The following is a 26,079-nucleotide window of genomic DNA, read 5'->3' on the forward strand; positions in this document are numbered from 1 at the left end:
ATTAGTTGTGTATAACACCCAGTGCACCATGCAATACGTGCCCTCCTTACTACCCATCACCGGCCTATCCCATTCCCCCACCCCCCTCCCCTCTGAGGCCCTCAGTTTGTTGCTCATAGTCCATAGTCTCTCATGTTTATGAAATGTACTTCTTAAATAAGACTTAAAGTCAAAATTGCTCCTTGATCCATGGGCTGCAGAATGGATGTTGTTTTAGGGGACATGACTATAATGTTAATTTCATTGTACATCTCTAATGTACAGAAGTCTTGGGGGGACCAGGTGCATTGTCAATGAGCAGTAATATTCTGAAAGGAATCTCTCTTTTTTTGAGCAGGTCTCAACAGTGAGCTTCAAATATTCAATAAACCCTGTTGTCAACAGATGTGATATTACCTAGGCTTTGTTGTTGAATTTATAGAGCACAGGCAGAGCAGATTTAGCATAACTGTTAAGGACCCTAGGATTTTGAAATGGCAAATGAGCTTTGGCTTCAACTTAAAGTCACCAGCTGCATTAGCACTTAACAAGACATTCAGCCTGTCCTTTGAAGCTCCAAAGACAGGCATTAACTTTTCCCTAGCTATACAAATCCTAGATGGTATCTACCTCCAATAGAAGGCTATTTTGCCTACATTGAAAGTCTGTTGTTTAGTGTAGCCACCTGCATTAACTATATCAGTTAGATCTTTTGGATAACTTGCTGCAACTTCTGCACCAGTGCTTGCTGCTTCACCTTCCACTTCTATGTTATGGAGATGGTGTCTTTCCCTAAACATTATTAACTAACCTCTGCTATGTTTAAACTTTTCATGATGGCTGCTGAATGATCAGGGTGGTGGTTGCCGATCATTGGGTAACTATGGAAATTTCTTAAAACAGGACAGCAATAAAATTTGCTGCTTTGATCGACTTCCTTTCACAAACGATTTCTCTGCAGCATGCAATGCTGTTTGACAGCATTTTACCCACAGTAGAATTTCTTTCAGAATTGGGGTCAATCCTCTCAAATCCTGCAGCTGCTTTATCAACTAAGTTTTTGTAATATTCTAAGCCCTTTGTTGTCATTTCAATGTTCTTCACAGCATTTTCACCAGGAGTAGATGTCATGTCAAGAAACCACTTTCTTTGCTCATTCCTAGCACTTTATCCATTCAAGTTTCATCATGAGAATGCAAAAAATTCAGTTGCATCTTTAGGCTTCACTTCTAATTCTCTTTCTCTTTCTTTTTCCACTGTATCTGCAGTTAGTTCCTCCACTTTCAATCTTTAATCCCTCAAAGTCATCCATGAGGTTTGGAATCAACTTCTTCCAAACTCCTGTTAATGTTGATATTTTGACTTCTTCCCATGAATCACAAGTGTTCTTAATGCCAACTAGAACATTATATAATTTCAGAAGGTTTTCATTTTACTTTGTCCAGAATCATCAGCTTAATCTTTGTAGATGGGAGCTATAGCCTTATGAAATGAATTTCTTAAAGAATAAGACTTGAAAGTCAAAATTACTCATTTATCCCTGGGCTGCAGAATGGATATTGTGTTAGCAGGCATTAAAATAAAACATTGATTTTGTTGCACATCTCCACTGAAGCTCTTGAATGACCAGATGAATTGTCAATGAGCAGTAATATTTTGAAAGGAATTTTTTTTTCTTCTGGGCAGTAGGTCTCAACAGTCAGCTTAAAATATTCAGTAAACCATGTTGTAAACGAATGGGCTATCATCCAGGCTTGTTGCTCTACCTATAGAGCATAAGCAGAGTAGGTTTTGCATAATTCTTAGGGGACCTAGGATTTTCAAAATGGTAAATGAGCATTGGCTTCAACCGAAAGTCATCAACTACATTAGCTTCTAACAAGAGAGTCAGCCTGTCCTTTGAAGCCAAGTATTGACTTCTTTAATCTAGCTTTGAAAGTCCTAGATGGCATTTTTCTTTTTTCTTTTTTTTACTTTAACTTTTTTCAACTTTATCTTTTGAAAAAGTTTTAAACATGCAGAAACTTAGCAAGAATAATACACTGAACAATGTTTTATCCTTTCCTACCTAGATTCAACAATTGTTAACATTTTGCACATTTTACTTTCTTTTTTTTATAATAATATTTTTTATTATATTATGTTAGGCATTTTCTTCCAATAGAAGGCTGTATCTTCTACATTGAGAATCTGTTGTTTAGTGTAGCCACCTTCAATCAATCCACCTCTGATGGATTCTCTGGATAACTTGTTGCAGCTTCCACATCAACATTGGTGCTTCACCTTGCAATTTCGTGTTATGCAGATGGCTTATTTTCCTCAATTTTATGAACCAACTTCCCCCAGCTTCAAACTTTTCTTCTATACCTTCCTCACCTTTCTTAGCCTTCATAGAATTAAAGAGAGTTAGGGCCTTTGTATAGATTAGGCTTTGGCTTAAGGGAATGTTGGGGCTGGTTTGATCTTCTAACCAGACCACTGAAACTTTCTCCGTATCAGCAGTAAAGTTGTTTCCTTTTCTTATCATTCACATGTTCACTGGCGTAGCACTTTTAATTTCCTTCAGTAACTTTTCCTTTGCATTCACAACTTGGCTGGCACAAGAAGCTTAGCTTTCAGCCTCTCAGCTTTTGACTTGCCTTCCTCACTAAGCATAATACTTTCTAGCGTTTGACTTAAGATGAGAGCCATGTGACTCTTCATTTCACTTGAATACTTAGAAGCCATTGGAGGATTATTAATTGGCTTAATTTCAATATTGTTGTGTCTCAGGGAATAAAGAGGCCTGAGGAGAGGGAGAGAGATGGGAAATGGTTGGTTGGTGGAGAAGTCAGAACACACACCACAGGGGCACCTGGGTCGTTTAGTTGGTTAAGCGTCTGCCTTCAGTTCAGGTCATGATCCTGGGGGCCTGGCATTGGGCTCCTTGCTCAGCAGGGAGCCTGCTTCTCCCTCTGTTTGCCATTCCCCCGTTTGTGTTCTCTCTCTCTGACAAATAAATAAATAAAGTCTTTAAAAAAAAGAACACACACATTTATCTGTTAAGTTTGCCATCTTATATGGACACAGTTCATGGTACCCCAAAACAATTACAATAGTAACACCAAAGATCACTGATCACAAATCACCATAACATGTATAATAATAATTAAAAATTGAAATATTGCAAGAATTACCAAAATGTGACACACAGACATGAAGTAAGCATATGCTGTTGGAAAAATGGTGCCAGTAGACTTGCTCAACGAAGGGTTGCCACAAACCTCCAATTTGGAAAACACACACACACACACACACACACACACACCAAAACTCAATGTCTGTGAAGCATAATAAAGTGAAACACAAAGAAATAAGGTATTCCTATACTTTTCATGTTTCACAAGTCTCCCAGATCTTAGCTGCTTCACTGAAATCTCTTTGTCTTCCTCATATGAGAGCAAGAGTAATAAAGGGAACAACAAAAACTCCCTAGCTTTAATCATCATCATCATTATTATGATTATTGGTTCTTCTTTTTTATTTTTTAAATTAATCAATTATTTTTTAAAGATTTTATTTATTTATTTATTTATTTATTTATTTATTTATTTATTTATCAGAGAAAGAGAGAGAGAGAGACCACAAGCAGGGGGAGTGGCAGGCAGAGGGAGAAGCAGGGTCTCCCCTGAGCAAGGAGCCCAATATGGGAGCTAGTCATTGAGCCACTTAACTGACTGAGCCACTCAAGCATCGTGGTTCTTCTTTTTTAGATATAGTCATCCCTTGATTATTTTTCTCTTACTAAATTTCCTCTAATAATCTTTACTTCTAACAATCATTTAAAATACTTTCCCTTAACATCATGCTACTCTTTTTCAGTTATTAATCTAGCTATTAGATTACCTTTCTTTCCCTTAATATAACGATTTTTCTATCACTTGAAATGTCTGACTTGTCTGAAATCTATAAATAGAAAATTTTACTCTAGTCTTCAACCATGGGATTTATAAATTGTATTGCCTTATTTTTTTTTTTTTTAGAAAAGTTCCTTATCCTACTGTGAGATCCTTGAAGGCAAGGATCATGTGTCACTCATTTAGCAGCCTCAGGGCCTATAGGATAGCCATGTCTCTGGCCAGAGAGGATGTTAAATGACTGTTGAATAAATGAATATCATATATAGGTGGCTTCATTTTTATAATATGCATTTAGTATTAAAAACTATATCAAGGTACTTTTCGATATTCCTCCCATGAAGCATGGCTAAAAACACTGTGTATGAAGAAAATATAAAGACTGAAAGGTAGGGAGAAGGAGGCTGATGGGCTAGGGACCTCAGGACCTGAGGAGCAACATAGCAGTAAATTACTTGATTTTTATTTTGGCCTCATATATCTTAGACATGGAGCTGAAAAAGTTAGCAACTCAGAAATACCAATGGATAAACAAGACCCTAGAAAATCCTCATTCTTCTAGCTAAAAGACCAGGAAAGAGGTAGCACAGCAAGACAGAAAACTTTTAGATGATAACCACTCTGTTCCAGCCAAACACCATGGGGAAAAAAATTCATCCCATCTGACTTTTATCAGCAAAGGTTTAGTGGGAAACCTAGACTTCTACACTCACCTAGTTGTAACAAGGTGCCCCAAACTACCCCACCATGCTGAGGTAGTGTCAACGAAAACTAAGTGGAGAGCTAAGAATTTAATTCTTTTTTGGTGGTAAGAAGGCCTACTCTTCCCCCATAATGTCAGTGGAGGGAGCCTGGACTTACACCTTCCCAGATTTTAACCTTTGACTCCCCTCCCATTCCTAGAGAGGTGCCAAGGTGGTGTCACTGAAGGTCAAGTAGGAAAGTGGGACTTTTAACATCATTCAATATAGAAACAGTTAAAGCAATGTGGGAAATAGTAATAAGCAATCCCTGCCCTTCCTAGCCAGGAAAATATCAGATGAAGCCCAATGGGGATTTTGAACACCAATCCCTGCTCAGTAGTAACAAGGCACCCATCCTTCCCAGGGTGTCAATGGAAGCTAAGCAGGGAACCTGGACTTCCACCCCCATCTCTTACACCCCATCTAGCAATAATGAGGTGGTGCCTTACTGGCACAGTGTCATAGCAGACTTGTTAAAACACAAGATTTAGATAAGATCCAGAGTCTTATAATATCCCAGATGTCCAGAATAGAAAATCACTTGTCATAGCAAAGACTAGAAAAATCTCAACTACAATGAGAAAAGATAATCAACTAACACCAACACCAACACAACACAGATATTGGAATTATTTGACAAGGATTTTAAAGCAGCCATCATAAAAATGCTTCAATGAGAAATTACAATCATACTTGAAACAAATGAAAAAAATACTGTCACAGCAAATAAATAGAAGATACAAAGAAGAAACAAATGGACATTTTATAACTAAAACATACAACAACTGAAATAATGATCATAAGAAACTCTCTGGATACGCTCCATGAAAGAATAAAGAGGACAAAGGAAAGAATCAGTGAACTTGAAGATAGGACAATAGAAATCATCAAATTTGAACAACAGAGAAAAAATAAATTGGAAAAAAAATGAACAGTTCCTCAAGGAACTGTGGGGCTATAACAAAAGATGTAACATTCCTGTCATCAGCGGAGTCCTGGATGGAGAGGAGAAAGGAGATACAGCTGAAAAAGTATAATGAAATAATGACTGAAAAATTCCCAAATTAGGCGAAGACAAACCTACATTATCAAGAAGCTGAGTGAATCCCAAGAGGATGAACTCAAAGAAATTTATGCCAAAATACATCATAATAAAACTTCTAAAATCTAAACACACACACACACACACACACACACACACACACACACATCTTGAAAACAGTGAGAGAGAAATTACACCTTAACTAAAGGGGAAACATTCAAATGACAGTGGAGTTCTCATCAGAAATCATGAAGGGCAGAAGGAAGAAGTGGCACATTTTTCAACTGCTGAAAGAAAAAACTGTCAGTCCAGAATTGCATATACAATGAAAATATACTTTAGGAATGGAGGCAAAGTCAAGATATTCTCAGATGAAGGAAAACTAAGACACTTTGTCACCAGCAGACCTACCCTAAATGAATGGCCAAACGATGTTCTTTAAACAGAAAGGAATCAATAAAAGAAGGAACCTTGAAACATGAAGAAGGGAGAAAGAATAATGAAAGGTAAAATTATGGATGATTACAACAGACTTTCCTTCTCACTTTGTGTTATGTATATTACGTTTAACAGTTGAAGCCAAAATTATATTGATTCCTAAAGTGGTTATCAATGTATATAAAGCAAATATTTAAGAAAATTATATTATAAATGAGGGAGAGTGAAGAGACATACGGAAAGTTAGGTTCTTACATTCCACTCAAACCTGTGAAATGTCAACATCAGTAAACTTTGGTAAGTTACATACATATAATATAACAGTTAGAGCAACCACTAAAAAAGGTATACAAAAGGAGACACTCAAAAGCACTATAAATACATCAAAATGGAATTCTAAAAACTGTCAAAGGGACCTACAGGCAGGCAGGGAAAAGGGAAATAGAGGAAGGAAAAACAGAAAACCAAATTAAATGATCCCACCATATCAATGATTATGTCCACTGTAAATGGTCAAAATACATCAATTAAAAGAGCTTGGCAGAGTAGATAGAAAAAAAAACATATCCCAACTATACGCTGTCTACAGGAAACTCACTGCAAATATGTATCTCCACGGAATTATGCTAGGTGAAAAAAGCCAAACTTCAGAGGTCTATACTTTATGAGTCCACTTACATAACTATCTTAAAATAATACCATAGAGATGAGAAACTAGTTGTTGCCTAGGAATGGTAAGGAAGTGGACTGGGTATGACTGTGAAGGAGTAGCACAAAGGAGATATTTGTGGTGATGGAATAATTCTGTATCTTGATTGCAATGGTGGTTATAAGAATCTACACACGTGATAAAATGATATAGAACTATACACATATATTGAACCAATGTAAATTTCTTGGTTTTGATATTTTAGTATAGTTACATAAGATAACCATTGGGGAAAACTGGGTAAAGGGTTCATGGAACCTGTCTGGATTATTTTGGCTCTTTCCTGTGAATCTACAATTATTTCAGAATTTAAAAGTTTAAAAGAAACCCAAACAGATTGATTTTTAAAAAAATCTATATATTTGCATGTAACACCCAGTGCACCATGCAATACGTGCCCTCCTTAATACCCATCACCAGCCTATCCCATTCCCCACCCCCTCCCCTCTGAAGCCCTCAGTTTGTTTCCCAGAGTCCACAGTCTCTCATGGTTCATGGAACATTACATCAAAAACTAAGGATATACTGTATGGTGACTAACATAACATAATAAAAAATTATTATAAAAAAATAAAATATTAAAATTAAAATAAAATAAAAATCTATATAAAAAACCTATAGCTAATGTCATAATTAATGATGATAAACTTGAAGCTTTTCCACTAAGATCAGGTAAGACAAAGTTATTCCCTCTTATCATTCTTTTTCAAAATCATTCTGGAAGTTAATACAAGGAAAGGGAATAATAGGTATACAGATTAAAAAAGAAGATATAAAACTGTCTTTATTCACAGATGACATGATCATCTATGCAGAAAATCTGAAAGAATCAACAAAAAACTCCTGAACTAATGAGTAATTATAGCAAGTTTGCAGGATACAAAATTAATATACAAAAGTCAATTGATTTCCTATATACCAGTAAGGAACAAGTAGATTTTGAACTTTTAAAAATGAATACCATTTGTATTAAAGCCCCCAAAATGAAATACTTAGGTATAAATCTAACTATACACACACACACACACACACACACACACACACGAATTGTATATGATGAAAACTACAAAGCTGTGATGAATGAAATTTAAAAAGAACTAAGTAAATGGAGAGATTTTCCAGGTTCATGCATAGGAAGACACAATATTGTCAGGATGTCAATTCTTCCCAAATTTATATATAGATTCAATGTGATCCCAATAAAAATTCAAGTTATTTTGTGGATATCAACACACTGAATCTAAACTTTACATGGAGAGGCAAAAGATTCCAAATAGCCAACACGATATTAGAGGAGATGAACAAAGTTGGAGGATGTCACTACCCAACTTCAAGACTTACTGTAAGGCAAAATATTCAAGACAGTGTGATATTGGTGAAAGAATATACAAAGAGATCAATGGAACAGAATAGAAAGCTCAGAAATAGATCCACATAAATATAGCTAACTAAACTTAGACAAAGAAGCAAAAGCAATACTATAGAATGAAGAGTTTTTTCAACAAATGGTGCTGGAACAACTGGATATCCATGTACAAAAAATGAATCTAGACACAGACATTACAATCTTCTCAAAAATTAACTCAGAGTGGATCACAGACCTAAATATAAAACACAAGACTATAAAACTCCTAGAAAATAGCATAGGAGAAAACCTAGATGACCTTGGGTAGGGCAATGACTTTTTTTTTTTCAGCCGTATTGTATCTTTTCCCTTTATTTATTTTTTAATAATTTTTTATTATGTTATGTTAGTCACCATACATTATATCCTTAGTTTTTGATGTAATGTTCCATGATTCATTATTTGCATATAACACCCAGTGCACCATGTAATATGTGCCCTCCTTAATACCCATCACCGGCCTATCCCAGTCCCCCACCCCCCTCCCCTCTGAAGTCCCCAGTTTGTTTCCCAGACAACACCAAGTTACCATCCATGAAGAAAATAATTAATAAGGTAGATTTCATTAAAATTAACTTCTGCAAAAGACAATGTCAAGAGAATGAGAAAGTAAGCCACAGACTGGGAAAAAATATTTGCAAAATATATATCTGATAAAGGACTGTTATCCAAAATATAAAAAGTACTCTCAAAATATAAAAAGTACTCTTAAAACTCAACGATAAGAAAATGAACAGCCAAGTTAAAAAAATGTGCCAAAGTTTAACAGAAACCTTATCAAAGAAAATACACAGATCTTAGAGGAAGATGGTAGCAGAATAGAAGACCCTAGGCTCACCTTGTCCCATGAACACAACTAAATGACTATCAAATTATCCTAAATACCCCAGAAATTAACCTGAAAACCAAAAGAAAAAGCTCCACAACTAAAAGAAGAGAAGAGGCCACATTGAAGAAGGTAGAAGTGTGGAGATGTGGTTAAGAGGAGAAACAGATCACGGGTGCTGCGGAGGTGGGAGCACTGGTTGTAGAGAAGGGCAAGAGAGAGAGGAGCACACAGGTGAATGCACAAGGAGAACATTTCCCCAAAGCCATTAGCATAGAAAATGAAGGGGGCTGAATTTCATGAGTGTTTGCAACCAGTGGGGCTTAAAGCCTGGAGTTACAAAGTCAGCAAACTTGGCTGGAATCGAGCCCTGAGGGCACTGTGCTGCTCCTGGAGAGAAAGCAGGCAAACAACCAGGGGCAGACAGTGTGGAAACAGCAATCTGAAGAGTACCTAGAGTACACAGTAGGGAGATTATTTGCTGTTCTCAGAGCTATCCCTGAGAGGCAGCATTCGTGGAGATACCTTTCTGGAAACAAAGGAGCTAGTGGGTGACATTTCCCTCCCCCACTCCTCAGATTAAACACAGAGCCACCTGTAGGAAACAGCATAGTGCTGGCACTGGCTGCCAAACTTGCATACAAGTCCCACCACCCCTGTGCTCTGGTGGGATTACCCTTCTCAATCATGCTCTCCTCAATCCCAGTCTAACAGGCCCCTTCCCCAGACCAGCACAAACCCCTGCCCACATGACATTTCCTGACAAGAGAGTTCTGCAGGGCTTCAGTTCTGGTGGAGAAGGTGTCCAGTCTCATTTCACAAGCAGACCAGAGGACACTGGGTAAAACTTGTCACATTCAGGCCAGGGACCAAACACTGCCCACAGCAGGCAAGGAGAACCTCTGCAGAGGACTGGCCTGAGGACAGAGCAGCCAAAACATAATAGCAGAGCAAGTGCTGTGCATACCAGAGACACTTCCTGAAGCACCAGGCCCTGGGATTAATGACCCCTTCCTCATAAAACCATTACTTTCTGGAGCAGGAGATATAACTGCCTTTTCTAACACAAAGAAGAAGGCAGAGATTTAGACAAAATGCAAAGACAGAGGAATTTATTTCAAATGAAAGAAGATAAGGCTACAGCCAGAGATCTAACTGAAACAGATTTAAGTAACATGCCTGATGGAGAATTTAAAGCAACAATCATAAGGATACTCACTGGGCTTGAGAAAAGAAAGAAGACATCAGGGAAACCTTTACCACTAGATAAAAGAGTTTAAAAAAGAACCAATCATAGATGAAGAGTACAATAAGTGAGATTGGAAACAGGCTAGATACAATGAACCGCAGGCTGGAAGAAGCAGAAGAATTAATTAGTGACCTGGAAAACAAAGTAATGAAAAGTAATGAAGCTGAACAAAAGAGAGAAAGAAGAATTATGCAATACAAGGATAGACTTAGGCAATTCAATGACTCCCTCAAATGTAATAACATTTGTTAATGTAGGAGTCTCAGAAGAAAAAGAGAGAGAAAAAGGGAAGAAAATTTATTTGAAGAAGTAATAGCTGAAAAATTCCCTAATCTGGGAAAGGGAACAGATATCCAGATCCAGGAGGCAGGGAGAACTCTGATCAACATCAACAAAAGCAGGCCAACACCAAGACATTGTAATTAAATGGGCAAAATATATTGATAAAGAAAAAAATCTTAAAACCATCAAGATAAAAGGCCTTAACTTACAAGGGGAAACCCCTGAGGCTAGCTGGGATTTCTCAACAGAAACCTGGCAAGACAGAATAAAGTGGCATGATATGTTCTAAGTGCTGAATGGGAAAAAATGTGCAGCCAATACTCTATCCAGCAAGGCTATCATTTAAACTAGAAGGAGAAGTAGTTTCCCAGAAAAACAAAAACTAAAGGAGTTCATGACCACTAAACCAGCCCTACAAGAAATATTAAAATGGAGGCTTTGAGCACAAAGGAGAGACCAAAAGTTATAAAAGCAAGAAAGGATCAGAGAAAAATCTCAGGAAAAAATGACAAAACAAGTAATAAAATGGCAATAAATACGTATCTATCAATAATTACTGTGAATATAAATGGACTAAAAACTCCAGTCAAAAGACAAGATGTCAGACTGAATAATAATCTTACAAAAACCCATCTGTATGTTGCCTACAATAGACTCATTTTAGAGCTAAAAATACCTGCAGATTGAAAGTGAGGGATTGGAGAAACATTTATCGTACAAATGGGTATCAAAAGAAACCTGGAGTAGCACCACGTTTAACAGACAAACTAGACTTTAAAATAAAGACTTTGACAAGAGACAAAGTAGGTTACTGTGTAATCATAAAGGGGGCAATCCAAAAAGAAGATTTAACAACTGTAAATATTTATGCACACAACATGGGAGCACCCAAATCAATGAAACAATTAAGGACAAACGCAAAGGAACTAATTGATAATAATATAATGATAGTAGGGGACATTAACGTCCCACTTACATCAATGGACAGATCATCTAAACAGAGTATCAACAAGGAAACAATGGCTTTGAATGACACACTGGACCAGAAGGACTTAACAGATATGTATAGAACATTCCATCCTAAAACAGCAGAACACACATTCTTTTCAAGTGTACATGGGACATTCTCCAGAATAGAGCACATGTTAGGTCACAAAAAAGGCCTCAACAAATACAAACAGATTGAAGTTGTACCATGCACCTTTTCTGACCAAAACGCTATGAAACTAGAAGAAAACCTCAAGAAAAAATTTGGAAAGACCACAAACACAGGGAGGTTAAACGACATGCTACTGCACAATATGGGTCAACCATGAAATCAAAGAAGAAATTTTAAAAATACATGGAAACATATGAGAATGAAAACACAATGGTCCAAAACCTTTGGGATGAAGCAAAAGCAGTCATAAGAGGGAAGTAAATAGTAATACAGGCCTACCACAAGAAGCAAGAAAAATCACAACTAAACAGCCTAACCTGACACCTAAAAGAGCTAGTAAGAGAACAGGTGATGCCTAAAGGCAGCAGAAGGAAGGAAATAATAACAATTAGAGCAGAAATAAATGATATAGAAACTAAGAAAACAATAGAACAGATCAATGAAACCAGGAGCTGGTTCTTTGAAAAAAATAATAAAATTGATAAGCCTCTAGCCAGACTCATCAAAAAGAAAGGAGAAAGGACCCAAATTAATAAAATCACAAAAGAGAGAGGAGAAAGAATAACCAACACCACAGAAATCCAAACAATTGTAAGAGAATATTATGAAAAACTATATGCCAACAAATTGAACAACCTGGAAGAAATGGATAAATTCCTAGAAACATATAAACTACCAAAACTGAAAGAGGAAGAAATATAAAACCTGAACAGACTGATAGCCTGTAAAGAAATTCAATCAGTCATCAAAGATTCCCAACATATGGACGTCCAGGACCAGATGGCTCATGTGTGAATTCTACCAAACACTTAAAGAAGAGTTAAAAACTATTCTTCTCAAACTACTCCAAAAAGTAGAAAAGGAGAGAAAACTTCCAAATTCATTCTATGAGGTCAGTATTACCTTGATTCAAAAACCAAAGACCCCACTTAAAAAAAAAAAGAGAGAGAACTACAGATCAACATCCCTGATGAACATGGATGCCAAAATTCTCAATAAAATACTAGCAAACTGAATGCTACAATACATTTAAAAAATCATTCATTACCATGATAAAGTGGGATTTATTCTTGGGTTACAAGGGTGGTTCAATATTCACAAATGAATCAACATGATACACCACATTAATAAAAGAAAGGATAAGAACCCTGTGATATTTCAATAGATGCAGAAAAGGCATTTGATAAAGTACAGCATCCATTCTTGATAAAAATCCTCAACAAAGTAGCTTTAGAAGGACTATATCTCAGCATAATAAAGGCCATATATGAAAAGCCCAAAGGTAACATAATACTCAATGGGGAAAACCTGAAAGATTTTCCTCTATGGTCAGAAAGAAGAGAGGGATGTCCACTCCCACCACTCTTATTTAACATAGTACTAGAAATCCTAGCCACAGCAATCAGACAACAAAAAGAAATAAAAGGCATCCAACTTGGCAAGGAGGAAGTAAAACTCTCACTATTTCCACATGACATGAACCCATATATAGAAAACACAAAAGACTATTAAAAAACTTGCTAAAACTGATAAATGAATTCAATAAAGCCACGGGATACAAAGTCAATGTAAAGAAATCTATGCTGGGATGCCTCGGTGGCTCAGTCAGTTAAACATCTGCCTTCAGCTCAGGTCATGATCTCAGGGTCCTGGGGTTGGGTCCTGCATTGGTCTCCTTGATCAGTGGGGAGTCTGCTTCTCCCTGTCCCTCTGCCTGCTGCTCCACCTGCTCCTGCTCACTCTCTATCTCTCTCTGACAAATAAATAAAACCTTTAAAAAATCAATGTCATTTACAATTGTACCAGAAACAATAAGATACATGGGAATAAACCAAACCAAAGAGGTAAAAGACCTGTACTCTGTAAACTATAAAACACTGAAGAAAGAAATTGAAAAGGACACCAAGAAGTGGAAAGACATTCCATGCTCATGGATTGGAAGAATACTGTTAAAATATCTATCCTACCCAAAGCAATCTACACATTTAATGCAGTTCCCATCAAAATACCACCAGCATTTTTCACAGAGCTAGAACAAATAATCCTAAAATTTGTATGGAACTACAAAAGACCCTGAATAGCCAAAGCAACCTTGAAAAAGAAAAGTGAAGCTGGGGTATCACAATGTTGGACTTCAAGTTATATCACAAAGCTGTAGTGATCAAAACAGTATGGTACTGGCACAAAGATAGACACATAAATGAATGGAATGGAATAGAAAACCCAGAAATGAATCCTCAACTCTATGGTCAATTAACCTTCAACAAAACAGGAATATCCAATGGGAAAAAGACAATGATGGTGTTGGGAAAATGGACAGTAACATGCAAAAGAGTGAAACTGGACCACTTTGTTACACCATACCAAAAAATAAATTCAAAGTGGATTAAAGACCCAAATGTGAGCAGCGTCTGGGTGGCTTAGTTAGCTAAGTATCCACTCTTGATTTTGGCTCAGGTCATGATCTCAAGCCCTGCATCCAGCTCCATGCTGGGCATGGAGCCTGCTTAAGATTCTCTCTCTCTCCTTTTCCTTCTGCTGCTCCTCCCTTTAAAAAAAAGACCTATATGTGAGAGAGAGAAGCAAACCAAGAAACAGACTCTTAACTATAGAGAACAAACTGATTGTTACCAGAGGACGTAGGGGCACCTGGGTGCCTTAGTTGGTTAAGCATCTGCCTTTGGCTCAGGTCATGATCTCAGGGTCCTGGGATGGAGCCCTGTGTTGGGCTCCTTGCTCAGCAGGGAGCCTGCTTCTCCCTCTCCTGCTCCCCCTGCTTGTGCTCTCTCTCTCTGTGTCAAATAAATAAAATCTTAAAAAAAAGAAAAAGAAGATGTGGGTGGGGGAATGGGTTAAATAGGTATTGGGTATTAAGGAGTGAACTTGTGATGAGCATTTGGTGTTGTAGGGATTTGTTGAATCAGTGTATTGTGTGCCTGAAACTAATATTACACTATATGTTAACTAACTGGAATTCAAATAAAAACTTAAAAAAAGAGAAAATATACAGATGAGAAATAACCATGCAAAGAGGCACTCAACTTCATATGTCATCAAGGAAATGCAAATGAAAAGAACAATGACCAAATTATGGTAAGAGCCCAGATGTATGTATGTATGTATATATACCACATCTTCTTTATCCATTTATCTGTCAATGGACATCTGGGCCTTTCCATAATTTAGTATATATAAATGTATATATAATGGAATATTACTCAGCCATCAAAAAGAATGAAATCTTGCCATTTGCAATGATGTGTGGATGGAACTAGAGGGTATTATGCTAAGCAAATTAAGTCAGTCAGAGAAAGACAAATACCATATGATTTCACTTGTATGTGGAATTTAAGAAACAAAACTGATGGGGGTGCCTGGGTGGCTCAGTCGTTAAGCGTCTGCCTTCAGCTCAGGGTGTGATCCCAGGGTCCTGGGATCGAGCCCCGCATCAGGCTTCTCTGCTAGAAGCCTGCTTCTTCCTCTCCCACTCCGCCTGCTTGTGTCCCCTCTCTCGCCGGTTGTCTCTCTCTCTGTCAAATAAATAAATAAAATCTTTAAAAGAAAGAAAGAAAGAAAGAAAGAAAGAAAGAAAGAAAGAAAGAAAGAGAAAGAAAGAAAGAAAGAAAACTGATGAACATAGAGGAAGGGAAGGAAAAATAAAATAAGATGAAAACAGAGAGGGAGGCAAACCATAAGAGACTCTTTTTTTTTAAAATGTTTTTTTATTATATTATGTTAGTCACCGTACAGTACATCCCTGGTTTCTGATGTAAAGTTTGATGATTCATTAGTTGCATATAACACCCAGTGCACCATGCAATACGTGCCCTCCTTACTACCCATCACCAGTCTATCCCATTCCCCCACCCCCCTCCCCTCTGAAGACCTCAGTTTATTTCTCAGAGTCCATAGTCTCTCATGCTTCATTCCCCCTTCTGATTACCCCCCCTTTCTTTATCCCTTTCTTCCCCTACCAATCTTCCTAGTTCTTATGTCCCATAGATGAGAGAAATCATATGATAATTGTCTTTCTTTGCTTGACTTATTTCACTTAGCATTATCTCCGTAAAAGACTCTTAACTATAGGGAACAAACTGAGGGTTGCTAGAGGGGAGGGGTGGGGGATGGGGTAACTGGGTGATGGGCATTAAGGAGGGCACTTGATGTAATGGGCACTGGGTGTTGTATGCAACTGATGAATCACTGAATTTTACCTCTGAAACTAGTAATACAGTATATGTTAATTAAATTGAATTTAAATTAAAAAAATTTAAAATAGAGAACAATAACATACCACTACATACCTATCAGAATGGCCAAAGTCTGGAACGTTGACAACACCAAATGCCAGAAGGATGTAGAGCAACAAGAACTCTTATTGCCAGTGGGAATGTAAAATGTTACAGCCACTTTGGAAGACAGTTTGGCAGTTTCTTACAAAATTAAACATATGCTCTAGCAATTGAGCTCCTTAGTATTTAACCAAATATGTCAAAGATGTATGTCCACACAAAAATTTGCACACAAATGTTTATAGCAGCTTTATTCATAATTGCCAAAATGTGGAAGCAACCAAGATGTCCTTCAGTTCAGTAGGTGAGTTGATAGATAAACTGTGGTACATCCAGACGATGAAATATTATTCACTGCTAAAGAGAAATGAGCTATTAAGCCATGAAAAGGCATGGAGAAACCTTAAATGCATATTACTAAGTGAAGGAAGCCAATCTGAAAAGACTACACAATGTATGACTCCAACTATATAACCTTCTGGGAAAGGCAAAACTATGAAGACAATAAAAAGATCAGTGATTGTCAGATGTTGGAAGGGTTAGGCAGGATGAATAGGTAGAGCACAGGATTTTTAGGGCAGTGAAAATATTCTGTATGATACCATAATGATGGATACATGTAATTAACCAAAAAAATGCTCTATCAAATATAATTTAAACTTTCTTTGACTGTACGAAAGTTACCTTCAAGCCCAGTCATCAGTTTTCATTGTATTGTAGATATTCAGAAGGGCCAAATAATCATGAGTTCTAGTTGATGAAATGTCAGCAAAGTGATTTAATGAGTGTAGTATTTTCCTCTTTGACAATACACTAGGACTATTTTTTTGGAAAATCCTTCCAGAATAAAAATACATACATCATAAATGAGATCTCCCACTGGCACTTTCTTCTTTTCTCCCCTCTCTCTTTTTTTATAACGTCAGATTTATTGAGGTATAATTTACATATGGTAATATTCACCTTTTTTATATGCTCAGTCCTATGAATTTTGACAAAAGAATACCATACTAGAGTTAAAATATATAACATTTCATCACTTCAGAAAGTTCCCTCATGCTCCCCTGTAATGAATCCTCTCCCCACCCACATCTTTCCTCCTGATGCTCACTGATCTGTTTTTCTGTCCCCATAGTTTTGCCTTTTCCAGAATTTTATATAAATAAAATCATTTGTGTCTGGCTTATTTCACTTAGTGTAATGACTTTGAGAATTGTTGAAGTTTTTGCTGGTAGCAGTGGTTCATTCCTGTTTATTGCAGAGTTGTAATCTATTATGTTAATGTATACCCACTCCCCTATTTACTGGTTGAAGTACATTTTGAGTTATTGCCAAGTTTTGGCAGTAACAAAAAAAAAAAGCTGCTGAGTAATATTGCGTTGTATATATATGCCATATCTTCTTTATCCATTCATCAGTTGGTGGATATTTGGGCTCTCTCCATTTTTCGGCTATTGTAGATAATGCTGCTATAAACATCAGGGTGCACATGTCCCTTCAAATTTGTATTCTTGTATCCTTTGGGTAAATACCTAATAGTGCAATTGCTGGATCTTAGGGTAGGTATATTTTTAACTTTTTGAGGAACCTCCATACTGTTCTCCAGAGTGGCTGTACCAGTTTGTATTCCTACCAACAGTGCAAGTGGGTTCCCTTTTCTCCACATCCTTGCCAACACCTGTTGTTTCTTGTCTTGCTAATTTTAGCCATCCTGACAGGTGTGAGATGGTGTCTTATCATGGTTTTGATTTGTATTTCCGTGATGAGTAATGTTGAGCAGTTTTTCATGTGTCTGTTAGCCATCTGGATGTCTTTTTTTTTTTTTAATGAGAGAGAACAAACTGAGGGTTGACAGGGGTAGGTGGGTTGGGGATGGGCTAGATGGGTGATGGGTATTAAGGAGGGCACGTGTTATGATGAGCACTGGGTGTTGTATGTGATGATGAATTATGAATTCTACTCCAGAAACCAATATTGCACTGTATGTTAACTACCTAAAATTTAAATAAAATTTTAAAAAAAGAACAAAAGCAAAACAAAAAAAAAGCTGCTATGAACATCTAGGTATAGGTTTTTGTGTAAACGTAAGTTTTCATTTATCTTGGGTAAATACCTAGGAGTGGGATTTCAAAGTCATGTGGTAATTGTATGTTGACCTTTACAAGAATCTGCCAAACTGTTTTCTGAAGTTGGTATACCATTTTGCATTCCCACCAGCAGTGTGCGGGATTTCCAGCTCCTCTACATCCTCTCCAGTAGTAGGCATTGCCATTTCTTAAAAACCTTTTTAGTGGGTATGTAGGGGTATCTCACTGTGGCTTTAATATGCATTTTTTGAATGATTAATGATATTGAGCATATTTTCATGTGCTTAATTTTCATTCATAGTGTGTGTACGTGTGAGATGTCTGTTCAAATTTTGTGCCCACATTTTAAACTGGATTGCTTACTTTATTCTTATTGAGTTATGAGAGTCAACTAACACTTGTGTTCTGGATACCAGTCTTTTTATCAGATGTGTGTCTTGTAAATATTTTTCCCAGCCTGTGGCTTGCTTTTTCACTCTGATAACAGTATGTTATGAAAGGCAGAAATTTTAACTTTTGATAAAGTCTAATGCATCAATGTTTTTCTTATATGGATCATACTTTTTGTTAATTTCTGTGAAATCTTTGCCTACCTAAAGGTCAGAAAGATTTTCTCCTATACTTTGTTCTGTAAGATTTTATAGTTTTAAGTTTTACATTTAAGCCTATGATCCATTTGCATTAATTTTTGTATATGGTGTGACTATTGGTATTTATAAAGCTCTCTTAAATATGATTACATCTGATTATTATTTAAAAGAAAACTTGAAGGAAGGCACATCAGGAATTTTAATCCCCATTTTACAGATAAGAAAATAGGATTAGAGAAGTGATGTGTGACTTGCTCAAGGTCCCACGGCTGATAAGAGGTGAAATTGCAAGGTAAGAGGTAAAATTGTGATGAGAAAGTTCAGGTTGCCTGCTGTCCCAGGCCAGTACTTTTGAAGCCAGACAGCTAGGGCTCAAGCTGGTGCCCCAGCAAAGCAAAGATTCCCAGGGGGATCTGAGCAACCTATTAGGCACCGAGATAAGAGACGCAGATGGTGGACTAGCCTTGACCCAACTCAGATTGCACTTCTCTGACTGACTTGGGGTTCCACAGTTGAAGAGAGCCAGAAGCTGGCCTGTTACCTTGCCCTGGTGATACTCAGTGAATGCTTTTTGATGATGATATGAAGACTTGGAACATGTTCAGAGGAGAGCTCTGAAAGTAATTACTGAGTTAGAAATTAAAGCTAAGAAAAAAAGTTAAGGCAACTAATATTATTTTGCCTAGAAAAGAGGCCTAAGAAGAAACTTGATAACAGCTTTCAAAGAAAAAAAATGAGCTTTCTTTCTGAGGGGTTAGAGAATCTAAGTAAAAGGATAAATTTCTTCCTCCCTGGTGAGGATTGTTATGGACACTTAAGAACCTTTATAAACAGAATAAACTCTTCTTGAGTTTGGAGTCAGGGATTTGCTGAACATAGGCTCAAATGAAGGATTTCAGCATGAGGGTTACATGACTTCTTGCACAGTGTCCTTAGAAATCCCTGGGTGGCTCCTAAATCTGCCTTGTGTCCTCATACAATTCCAGGAGGCCTTTGTCTGTGGACTTCCCCGCTCTTTAGTCTTAATATCTTCACAGGACTGTTCCAATGGCCAACACAAGCTTTACCTTGGCTCCTGAAGGCTTAATTAACTCCCATGCTCCTTGGCCCTGAAGCCCGGTAGAATATGCTTAAGGCTATAAATCTGGCTTAGCATGCCTGGAAGGGCCTAAAATGTTGGCTAGTCCAAATCTGACCCCAATTCTTGAATCCCCTGTTTTATATGCATCTGCTTGCACACCTCCAATTATGGAAAGCTTCATTCATCCCCATAGAAGAAATAATACAATGAACTTTGGACTAGGAATAAGAGGAGTTGGGTTTGAGTCCCAGCTCTGCCACTAACTTGCTGTGTGATCTTTGTTAAGTCCCTTCGCATTTCTGGACCTGTTTCTTTAACAGTAAAATGGTAGTGGAGGAATCTTTTTGTTTTAGTTCATGTTGGTTTCACTGCTGTAAAGAATGGCCCTCAAAAATTCAGTGGATTAAAGGACAGAAGTTTGAAAGACTCCTAATTATTGGAAACAAACTGAGGGTTGCTGGAGAGGAGGTGGGTGTGGGCATGGGGTAACTGGGTGATGGGCATTAAGGAGGGCACTTGATGTAATGAGCACTGGGTGTTATATGCAACTGAGGAATCACTAAACTCTACCTCTGAAACTAATAATACATTATATGTTAATTAATTGAATTTAAATTTAAAAAAAGAAGTTTTGTTATTTCTTATGCAATGTTCAGGGAAAGGGTTCCAGACCGGAGAGGGAACTTTGCTCCATGTAGTTACCTAGGGGCCCAGACAGAACTGATGGCAGTTCTGCCCGTCTTAATACATGGCTTACAAGGTCACTTTGTAGTTACAGCTCACAGGAAAGCAGAAATCTCATGGGAGTTTTTCATGGTCCTGGCCTGGAAGTAGTGTGTACTACTTTCACCCACAACCTATTGGTCAGAATTCAGTCATATGGTCATACCAAACAGCCAAAGTAGCTGAGAAATGTAGTACAGCCATGTGGTGACTAGCTAGAATATCCCATCATAGACTTGATCTTTAAAGGCCCCCTACCCCAGCTCTGAAGTTCTAGGTGTGTTTATTAACTAAACTCATGGTTAACACATTGCCCTGCTACAAGTGCTATGAAAGCCACCTAACCTCTCTGACCATTAGGGACCAGCAGGATGGCAGTGAGGCCAATACAATATCCCCTGTGAAAGGCCAGAGAAGAAGAACTGAGATACCAGCGGCATCACTGGGTACCACGTTAAGCTAAGTTGTCTTTGTGCTTCTTTTCTCTGCAGCATGGGTAGGAGCCCTCTCAATGGGCATGATCTTCTTCTGTTCTCCCATTGTGAGTATATTCACTGATCGTTTGGGCTGCCGAATCACAGCAACTGCAGGGGCTGCTGTTGCTTTCATAGGCCTCCATACCAGCTCCTTTACCAGGTAAGGCTAGGAGTTGCTGGCCATTTGCCCAAGGCTGACGATTGGCTTCTTTCTGGGCTTCAACTGGGGACACTTCTCATTGCAGAATCCGCTGTGGCCCTTTCCATGTAGGGTCCTCAAAGAATCATTGTCCAATGGGATTCATCTAGGTACGGTCTCCAGGACACATTGGTATGCCATATCCCCAAAGAGGACCCAAGAGTTCCAAAGTGGTGGGAGGAGCCTAAGCTTGGGAGTTCATAAAGCTGGGTCTAAGTCCAGTTTTGGCCACTAAACGGTTATGGAACAATTGATGAGTACCATTCCCCTATCTGGGCCTCAATTTCTATACCTGTACATGAGGGGATTAGACCAGATGGTCTTTTCAGGTCTCTTCCAGCTCTGCCTTTCTATTCCCCTTCAATATGCCACACAACTCATGACCTCACTTGCCTTCCTGGGAATGAGCTTCTGGAGTGAATCCATGTGAAACACCCACCATATAGGATTCCTGAGGGAATCTTATATTGAAAAAGAAGTCAGCTCAACGCAAGGCTGCTTAGCATTTCTGACTCCTTTCCAGGTATTTCTGGCTGCCAATGTATGGATAATTTGGGAAAGAAAAAAAAAAACATGTCTTGGGCATGAGAAGGGATGTTTAGGAGCATCCCCCACTGGGGGTCTAGACCTAGCACCCAGCTACCCAGCCAGGCCCAGGCTTACCTCAAACTCTGGTCCAGTTGGTTCTACTGTCAAAACTTGGTAGTATCAGGCAAGAAGCAGGCTGTAAGTTCATTTTCTGGTTTCTTTCTGCCAACCCTGCAGAAGCATGTCTGCAGGGGAGGGGAGAAATAAAAACCCTCCACCATGGCCTGAGGAATATGGGACTCCTAAAGAAGTCTGTTGACTTTTTGCCAAAGACACTTTGGAAGTTATTATACCTCCTACTTCCAATCTGCCTGGGCTAGTGTATGAGAATGCTGGCCTGGAGACATGGCTAACTTGTCAGAGACTTACTTTCTGATCTTGGCTCACCAGAGAAGGACTATGGTTATACTCTCTAGGCCTAAGTTTCCACTCACAGTGGAGAAAGATAACTGGGTTCTGCCACAACTGGGCCCTGTGAGAGGGAGCCAGTTTTCTTTATGACTTGAGCATTTCTGGCTTGGATATGGCCTATAATGATTTCTTGGCTTGGTCCCATCCAACTGGGACAGAGGAGGGGAAAACCATGTCCTGCTTGGAATGTGCTCAGCCCTCCTATGGCAGCCCCCCCTCCCAAACCCTTTCAGGATTCTTCTGGTGGTTGGCCTCATTTACCCTCAGCAAGCTGGTGCCTGGCCCCTTGAGCGAAGGAGCTGGGCCTCAGAAGTGGCTCCAGTCTCAGCACTACACAGGAGAGCCCTGTTTTTTAATTCTGAGCAGAGTAATGTGTAAACAAATTAGCAACATACGGATCCCATTTCTCTTCCAGTACACATCGGCTCAGTTACAGGAGGGGAGGGAGCTCAGATACATTTTTTTTCTGGTACTCTTCTTTAGGCACAATGGAGTAGGCGTTCTATTCTCTAGCCCCTAAACCCTTCCCCACCCCCTTTGCCTTTCTGTAAGAACATCTTTAGAGCCAAAAAAACTTTCTGGATGTCTTCATGTCCAGTGGAAAAATAGTTCTGCTTGTGGCTAGGGCTCTAAGTCATCCTTCCTGTTGTCTGAATCAGGGTTCTGAGTTCCTTCAGATGGCATGAGATGGGACAGAGTGTAGGCAGAGCTGGGGAGGCCTTGGCAAGCCTATGCAGGGGCTTCCTGTCTTGAGGCCCTGCTAGAAATAGATCTACCAGACAGCACTCTAAACTAAGTGGCATGCTTTGCCCCCACTAGACCTCTCCTTGAAGGTCTCCCTTAGACCTTCCTAATTCCTCTCCCTTAGACAAGGCCTCCAGACCAGGCCAATCCCAAAAAAAATCTGGCAGAAAAGGAGCAGTTGGCTTAGCTATGTGTCCAAGTGGAGGCAACCCTTTTAAAACTAAAGCTTTTGCTCATATCCACTGAATGTAAGCAAATGAAAAGCAGTCTTGCTATTTGCAACAATGTGGATGGAGCTAGAGAGTATTATGCTAAGCAAAATAAGTCAGTCAGAGAAAGACAAATGCCATATGATTTCAGTCATATGTCAAATTCAAGAAACAAAACAGATGAACATAGGGGGAAAAAGAGAGAGGCAAATCATAAAAAAAACTCTTAACTAAGGAGAACAAACTGATGGTTACCAGAGAAGTGGATTAGGGGATTGGTTAAATGGGTGATGGGGATTAAGGAGCACGTTTGTTGGGATGAGCACTGGGTGTTGTTGTATGGAAGTGTTGAATCACTATATTGTACACCTGTAACTAATATTACACTGTATGTTAACTAACTGGAATTTAAATAAACACTTAAATAAAAATAAAAATAAAAATAAAGAAAAGCAATGGTGTTATAGTCGTCTTAGAATCATGAGTGCTAATACCACATCATCTCTATAGCAGAAGCCTAATCCTTTGCTGTATGAGGACTGGGTCCATCTATGGAGAGGAACTGCCTAACCATGGAGAGTATTAGTTAATTAAATGGTCAGATAAGAACTATTGCAAAACTTGTGGAGGCTTCAAAAAGAAAACAAAATTCTTCCCTAGGTTGTGCCAATATTGTCTAAGGGCAGATAGCTGGCCAAGCTGACCTTCCCATGGCCTTTTCTCTTTTGGCACTTTGCTTTCTGTTACAGAGGTTTATGGCCACAGCAGAACCTAAGAGTTTTAAGCCAGAACCTGCCTTACTTGGCCAGGCCCACTACCTATTTGAGGCTCCACTTCCCATTAAGCAGCCAGGCTACTCTGGGAGGCTAATCCATACCCTGTCCAACAACAGGAGCCGGGCTCTGGAAGTTAAAGGGACTCCTTACTTCAAGATCCCCAGGGAGATCATCTAGGGTCTGGAGTACAGGGTCTTGGGTTATCTAGACCTTGGGTAGGGTTGGGGATGAGGTTTCTCAGGAAACTACCAGCCATTTTCTGAAATATGAACGGCCCTGAGCATAGAGAAAGTAGAGTCCCATGGAGGATCTTGACTTTCCAGGATCTTGGCTCCTTGCAGACCTTTGTTGTTACTTGGGATAAAGCTTTGGCTATAAGTCTACCCATGGTGTCTAGGTGAGCAGTGGGTGAAACTGTTCTAAGGCCCTGACTTCCTTCTGGTAGCCTCTTCTCCAGCCATTGCATAGGTCAGTTCTGGCATTCTTTTGAACAATTCTCTTTGATAGGGTACTATGATTCAAACTAGAGTCATACAGACTAGAGTCAAGTCCAAGCTTTGCTGATCCCCAGTTATGCTACATTGGGTAAATTACTTCTATGAGCCTCTGTTTCCTCATCTGCAAAATAGGGATAAGAAAGTCCTGTTCTTTGTCTGTTCTGAGGGTCAGTGGTAAGTGGGGTTGTGGGTTAATGGTGGGGGGTATTCAGGTCTCAGGAGGGTGACGGGAGAGGGCAGGTGGATTGCTGGTCAGGCTGCTGAGAACAGCTCTTGGTGTTTCTCCCACAGCTCACTAAGCCTGCGTTATTTCACCTATGGGATTCTCTTTGGTTGTGGCTGTTCCTTCGCCTTTCAGCCATCTCTCGTCATCCTGGGCCACTACTTCCAACGCCGTCTGGGTCTGGCCAATGGTGTGGTGTCTGCTGGGAGTAGCATCTTCTCCATATCCTTTCCTCTTCTCATCAAAACACTGGGGGCTAAGATCAAGCTCGCCCAAACCTTCCAGGTGCTGAGTACCTTCATGTTCATTCTTACGCTGCTTTCGCTCACCTACCGGCCACTCCTACCCAGTTCCCAGGACACCCCAAACAAGAGAGGTGTCCGCACCCTGTGCCAACGCATTCTGTCTCAGCTTAGAAAGTACTTCAACATGCGAGTATTCCGCCAACGTACCTACCGCATCTGGGCCTTCGGGATTGCTGCTGCTGCCCTTGGCTACTTCGTTCCCTATGTACACCTGGTAAGGAATATTAGGGTGGACCCACCTTACCTCCAAGAAGCTGCCCTCAGCCTGCCCAAAGTTCGGAGGGTAGGGGTAGAGGACAGTGAAAGGGCAGAGCTGGGACCTTTGGGAAAAGAGACCAAACAATGTTTGAAGAAATCCAGAGTGGGAAAGAACAGACTGAGGGAAGACCTCAATGGGAAAAGGTAGAGCTCCTTAGGGGAAAGCCCATGCTTTATCAGTGGGGTTTCCCCCATCTAGATAGGTTTTCAGGAGAAGATAAGCATCATTGGGATGGAGGACTGGCCCCGATGACCAAAGGATAGGGTTTCCTAAGAGTGTGTTCTATGGAATGCTGGTCTTTGTGGTCAAATTATTTGTTCAGGAAACAACATATAATCAATCTTTCTAGCTTCATGTTGTTGCAATCTTTTAAAGGTACCAAAAATCCATAGTAAAAGAAACCCATTTCGCTTTGTTTAACTGTTGTCCACCTAAATTCTACTGCCACAGAACTGTCAGTTGTAGTCCAGTTATTATCTTCCATAGACCTTGTGTTTCTTAAAACACACTTCTGGAAGCATTACGTGGAAGTTGGTGGATCTCCTCCCCTAGTGACCTGCTGTTGCCCTAGGCTATCAGTTCTGAGTCAGGGAATGGGGAGATCTGGGGGGAGCCTTTGGATTTTCTTAGTTGTTAAGGCTGTCTGTATTCTGTCCTGCCAGGGCTTGGAAAGGGCTTGGAGATACCCACTCCCCTCAGCTATTGCTCAGAAGCCCAGAATCCAAAGAGCCAAGGCATATGAAGCCTTTTAAACAAAGAAAGCTAGTTCTGGAGCTAGGGCTACAAAGGAGTGGGTTGTAGGGGAGGAAGTTCTTGCCATGATCCAGGAATGTAAGCAGTAGAGGATTTTTGATATGTAAACAGTTAACCAGTCAGCTCTTTTTCTTCCTC

The 26,079-nt window shown here is 39.2% G+C and overlaps 1 protein-coding gene across 1 annotated transcript in view; it reads left to right on the top strand.

Moving 5' to 3' along the window:
* SLC16A2 (solute carrier family 16 member 2) overlaps positions 1-26,079 on the top strand; it is a 117,943-nt gene that overhangs the window by 83,081 nt on the left and 8,783 nt on the right. The window contains exons 2-3 of the mRNA XM_026487178.4: positions 20,993-21,137; positions 24,693-25,143. Coding sequence (XP_026342963.1) covers positions 20,993-21,137; positions 24,693-25,143 — 596 coding nt within the window. The remainder of the gene's footprint in view (positions 1-20,992; positions 21,138-24,692; positions 25,144-26,079) is intronic.

The sequence above is a fragment of the Ursus arctos genome, chromosome X, assembly GCF_023065955.2.
Source record: "Ursus arctos isolate Adak ecotype North America chromosome X, UrsArc2.0, whole genome shotgun sequence".
Lineage (NCBI taxonomy): Eukaryota > Metazoa > Chordata > Mammalia > Carnivora > Ursidae > Ursus > Ursus arctos.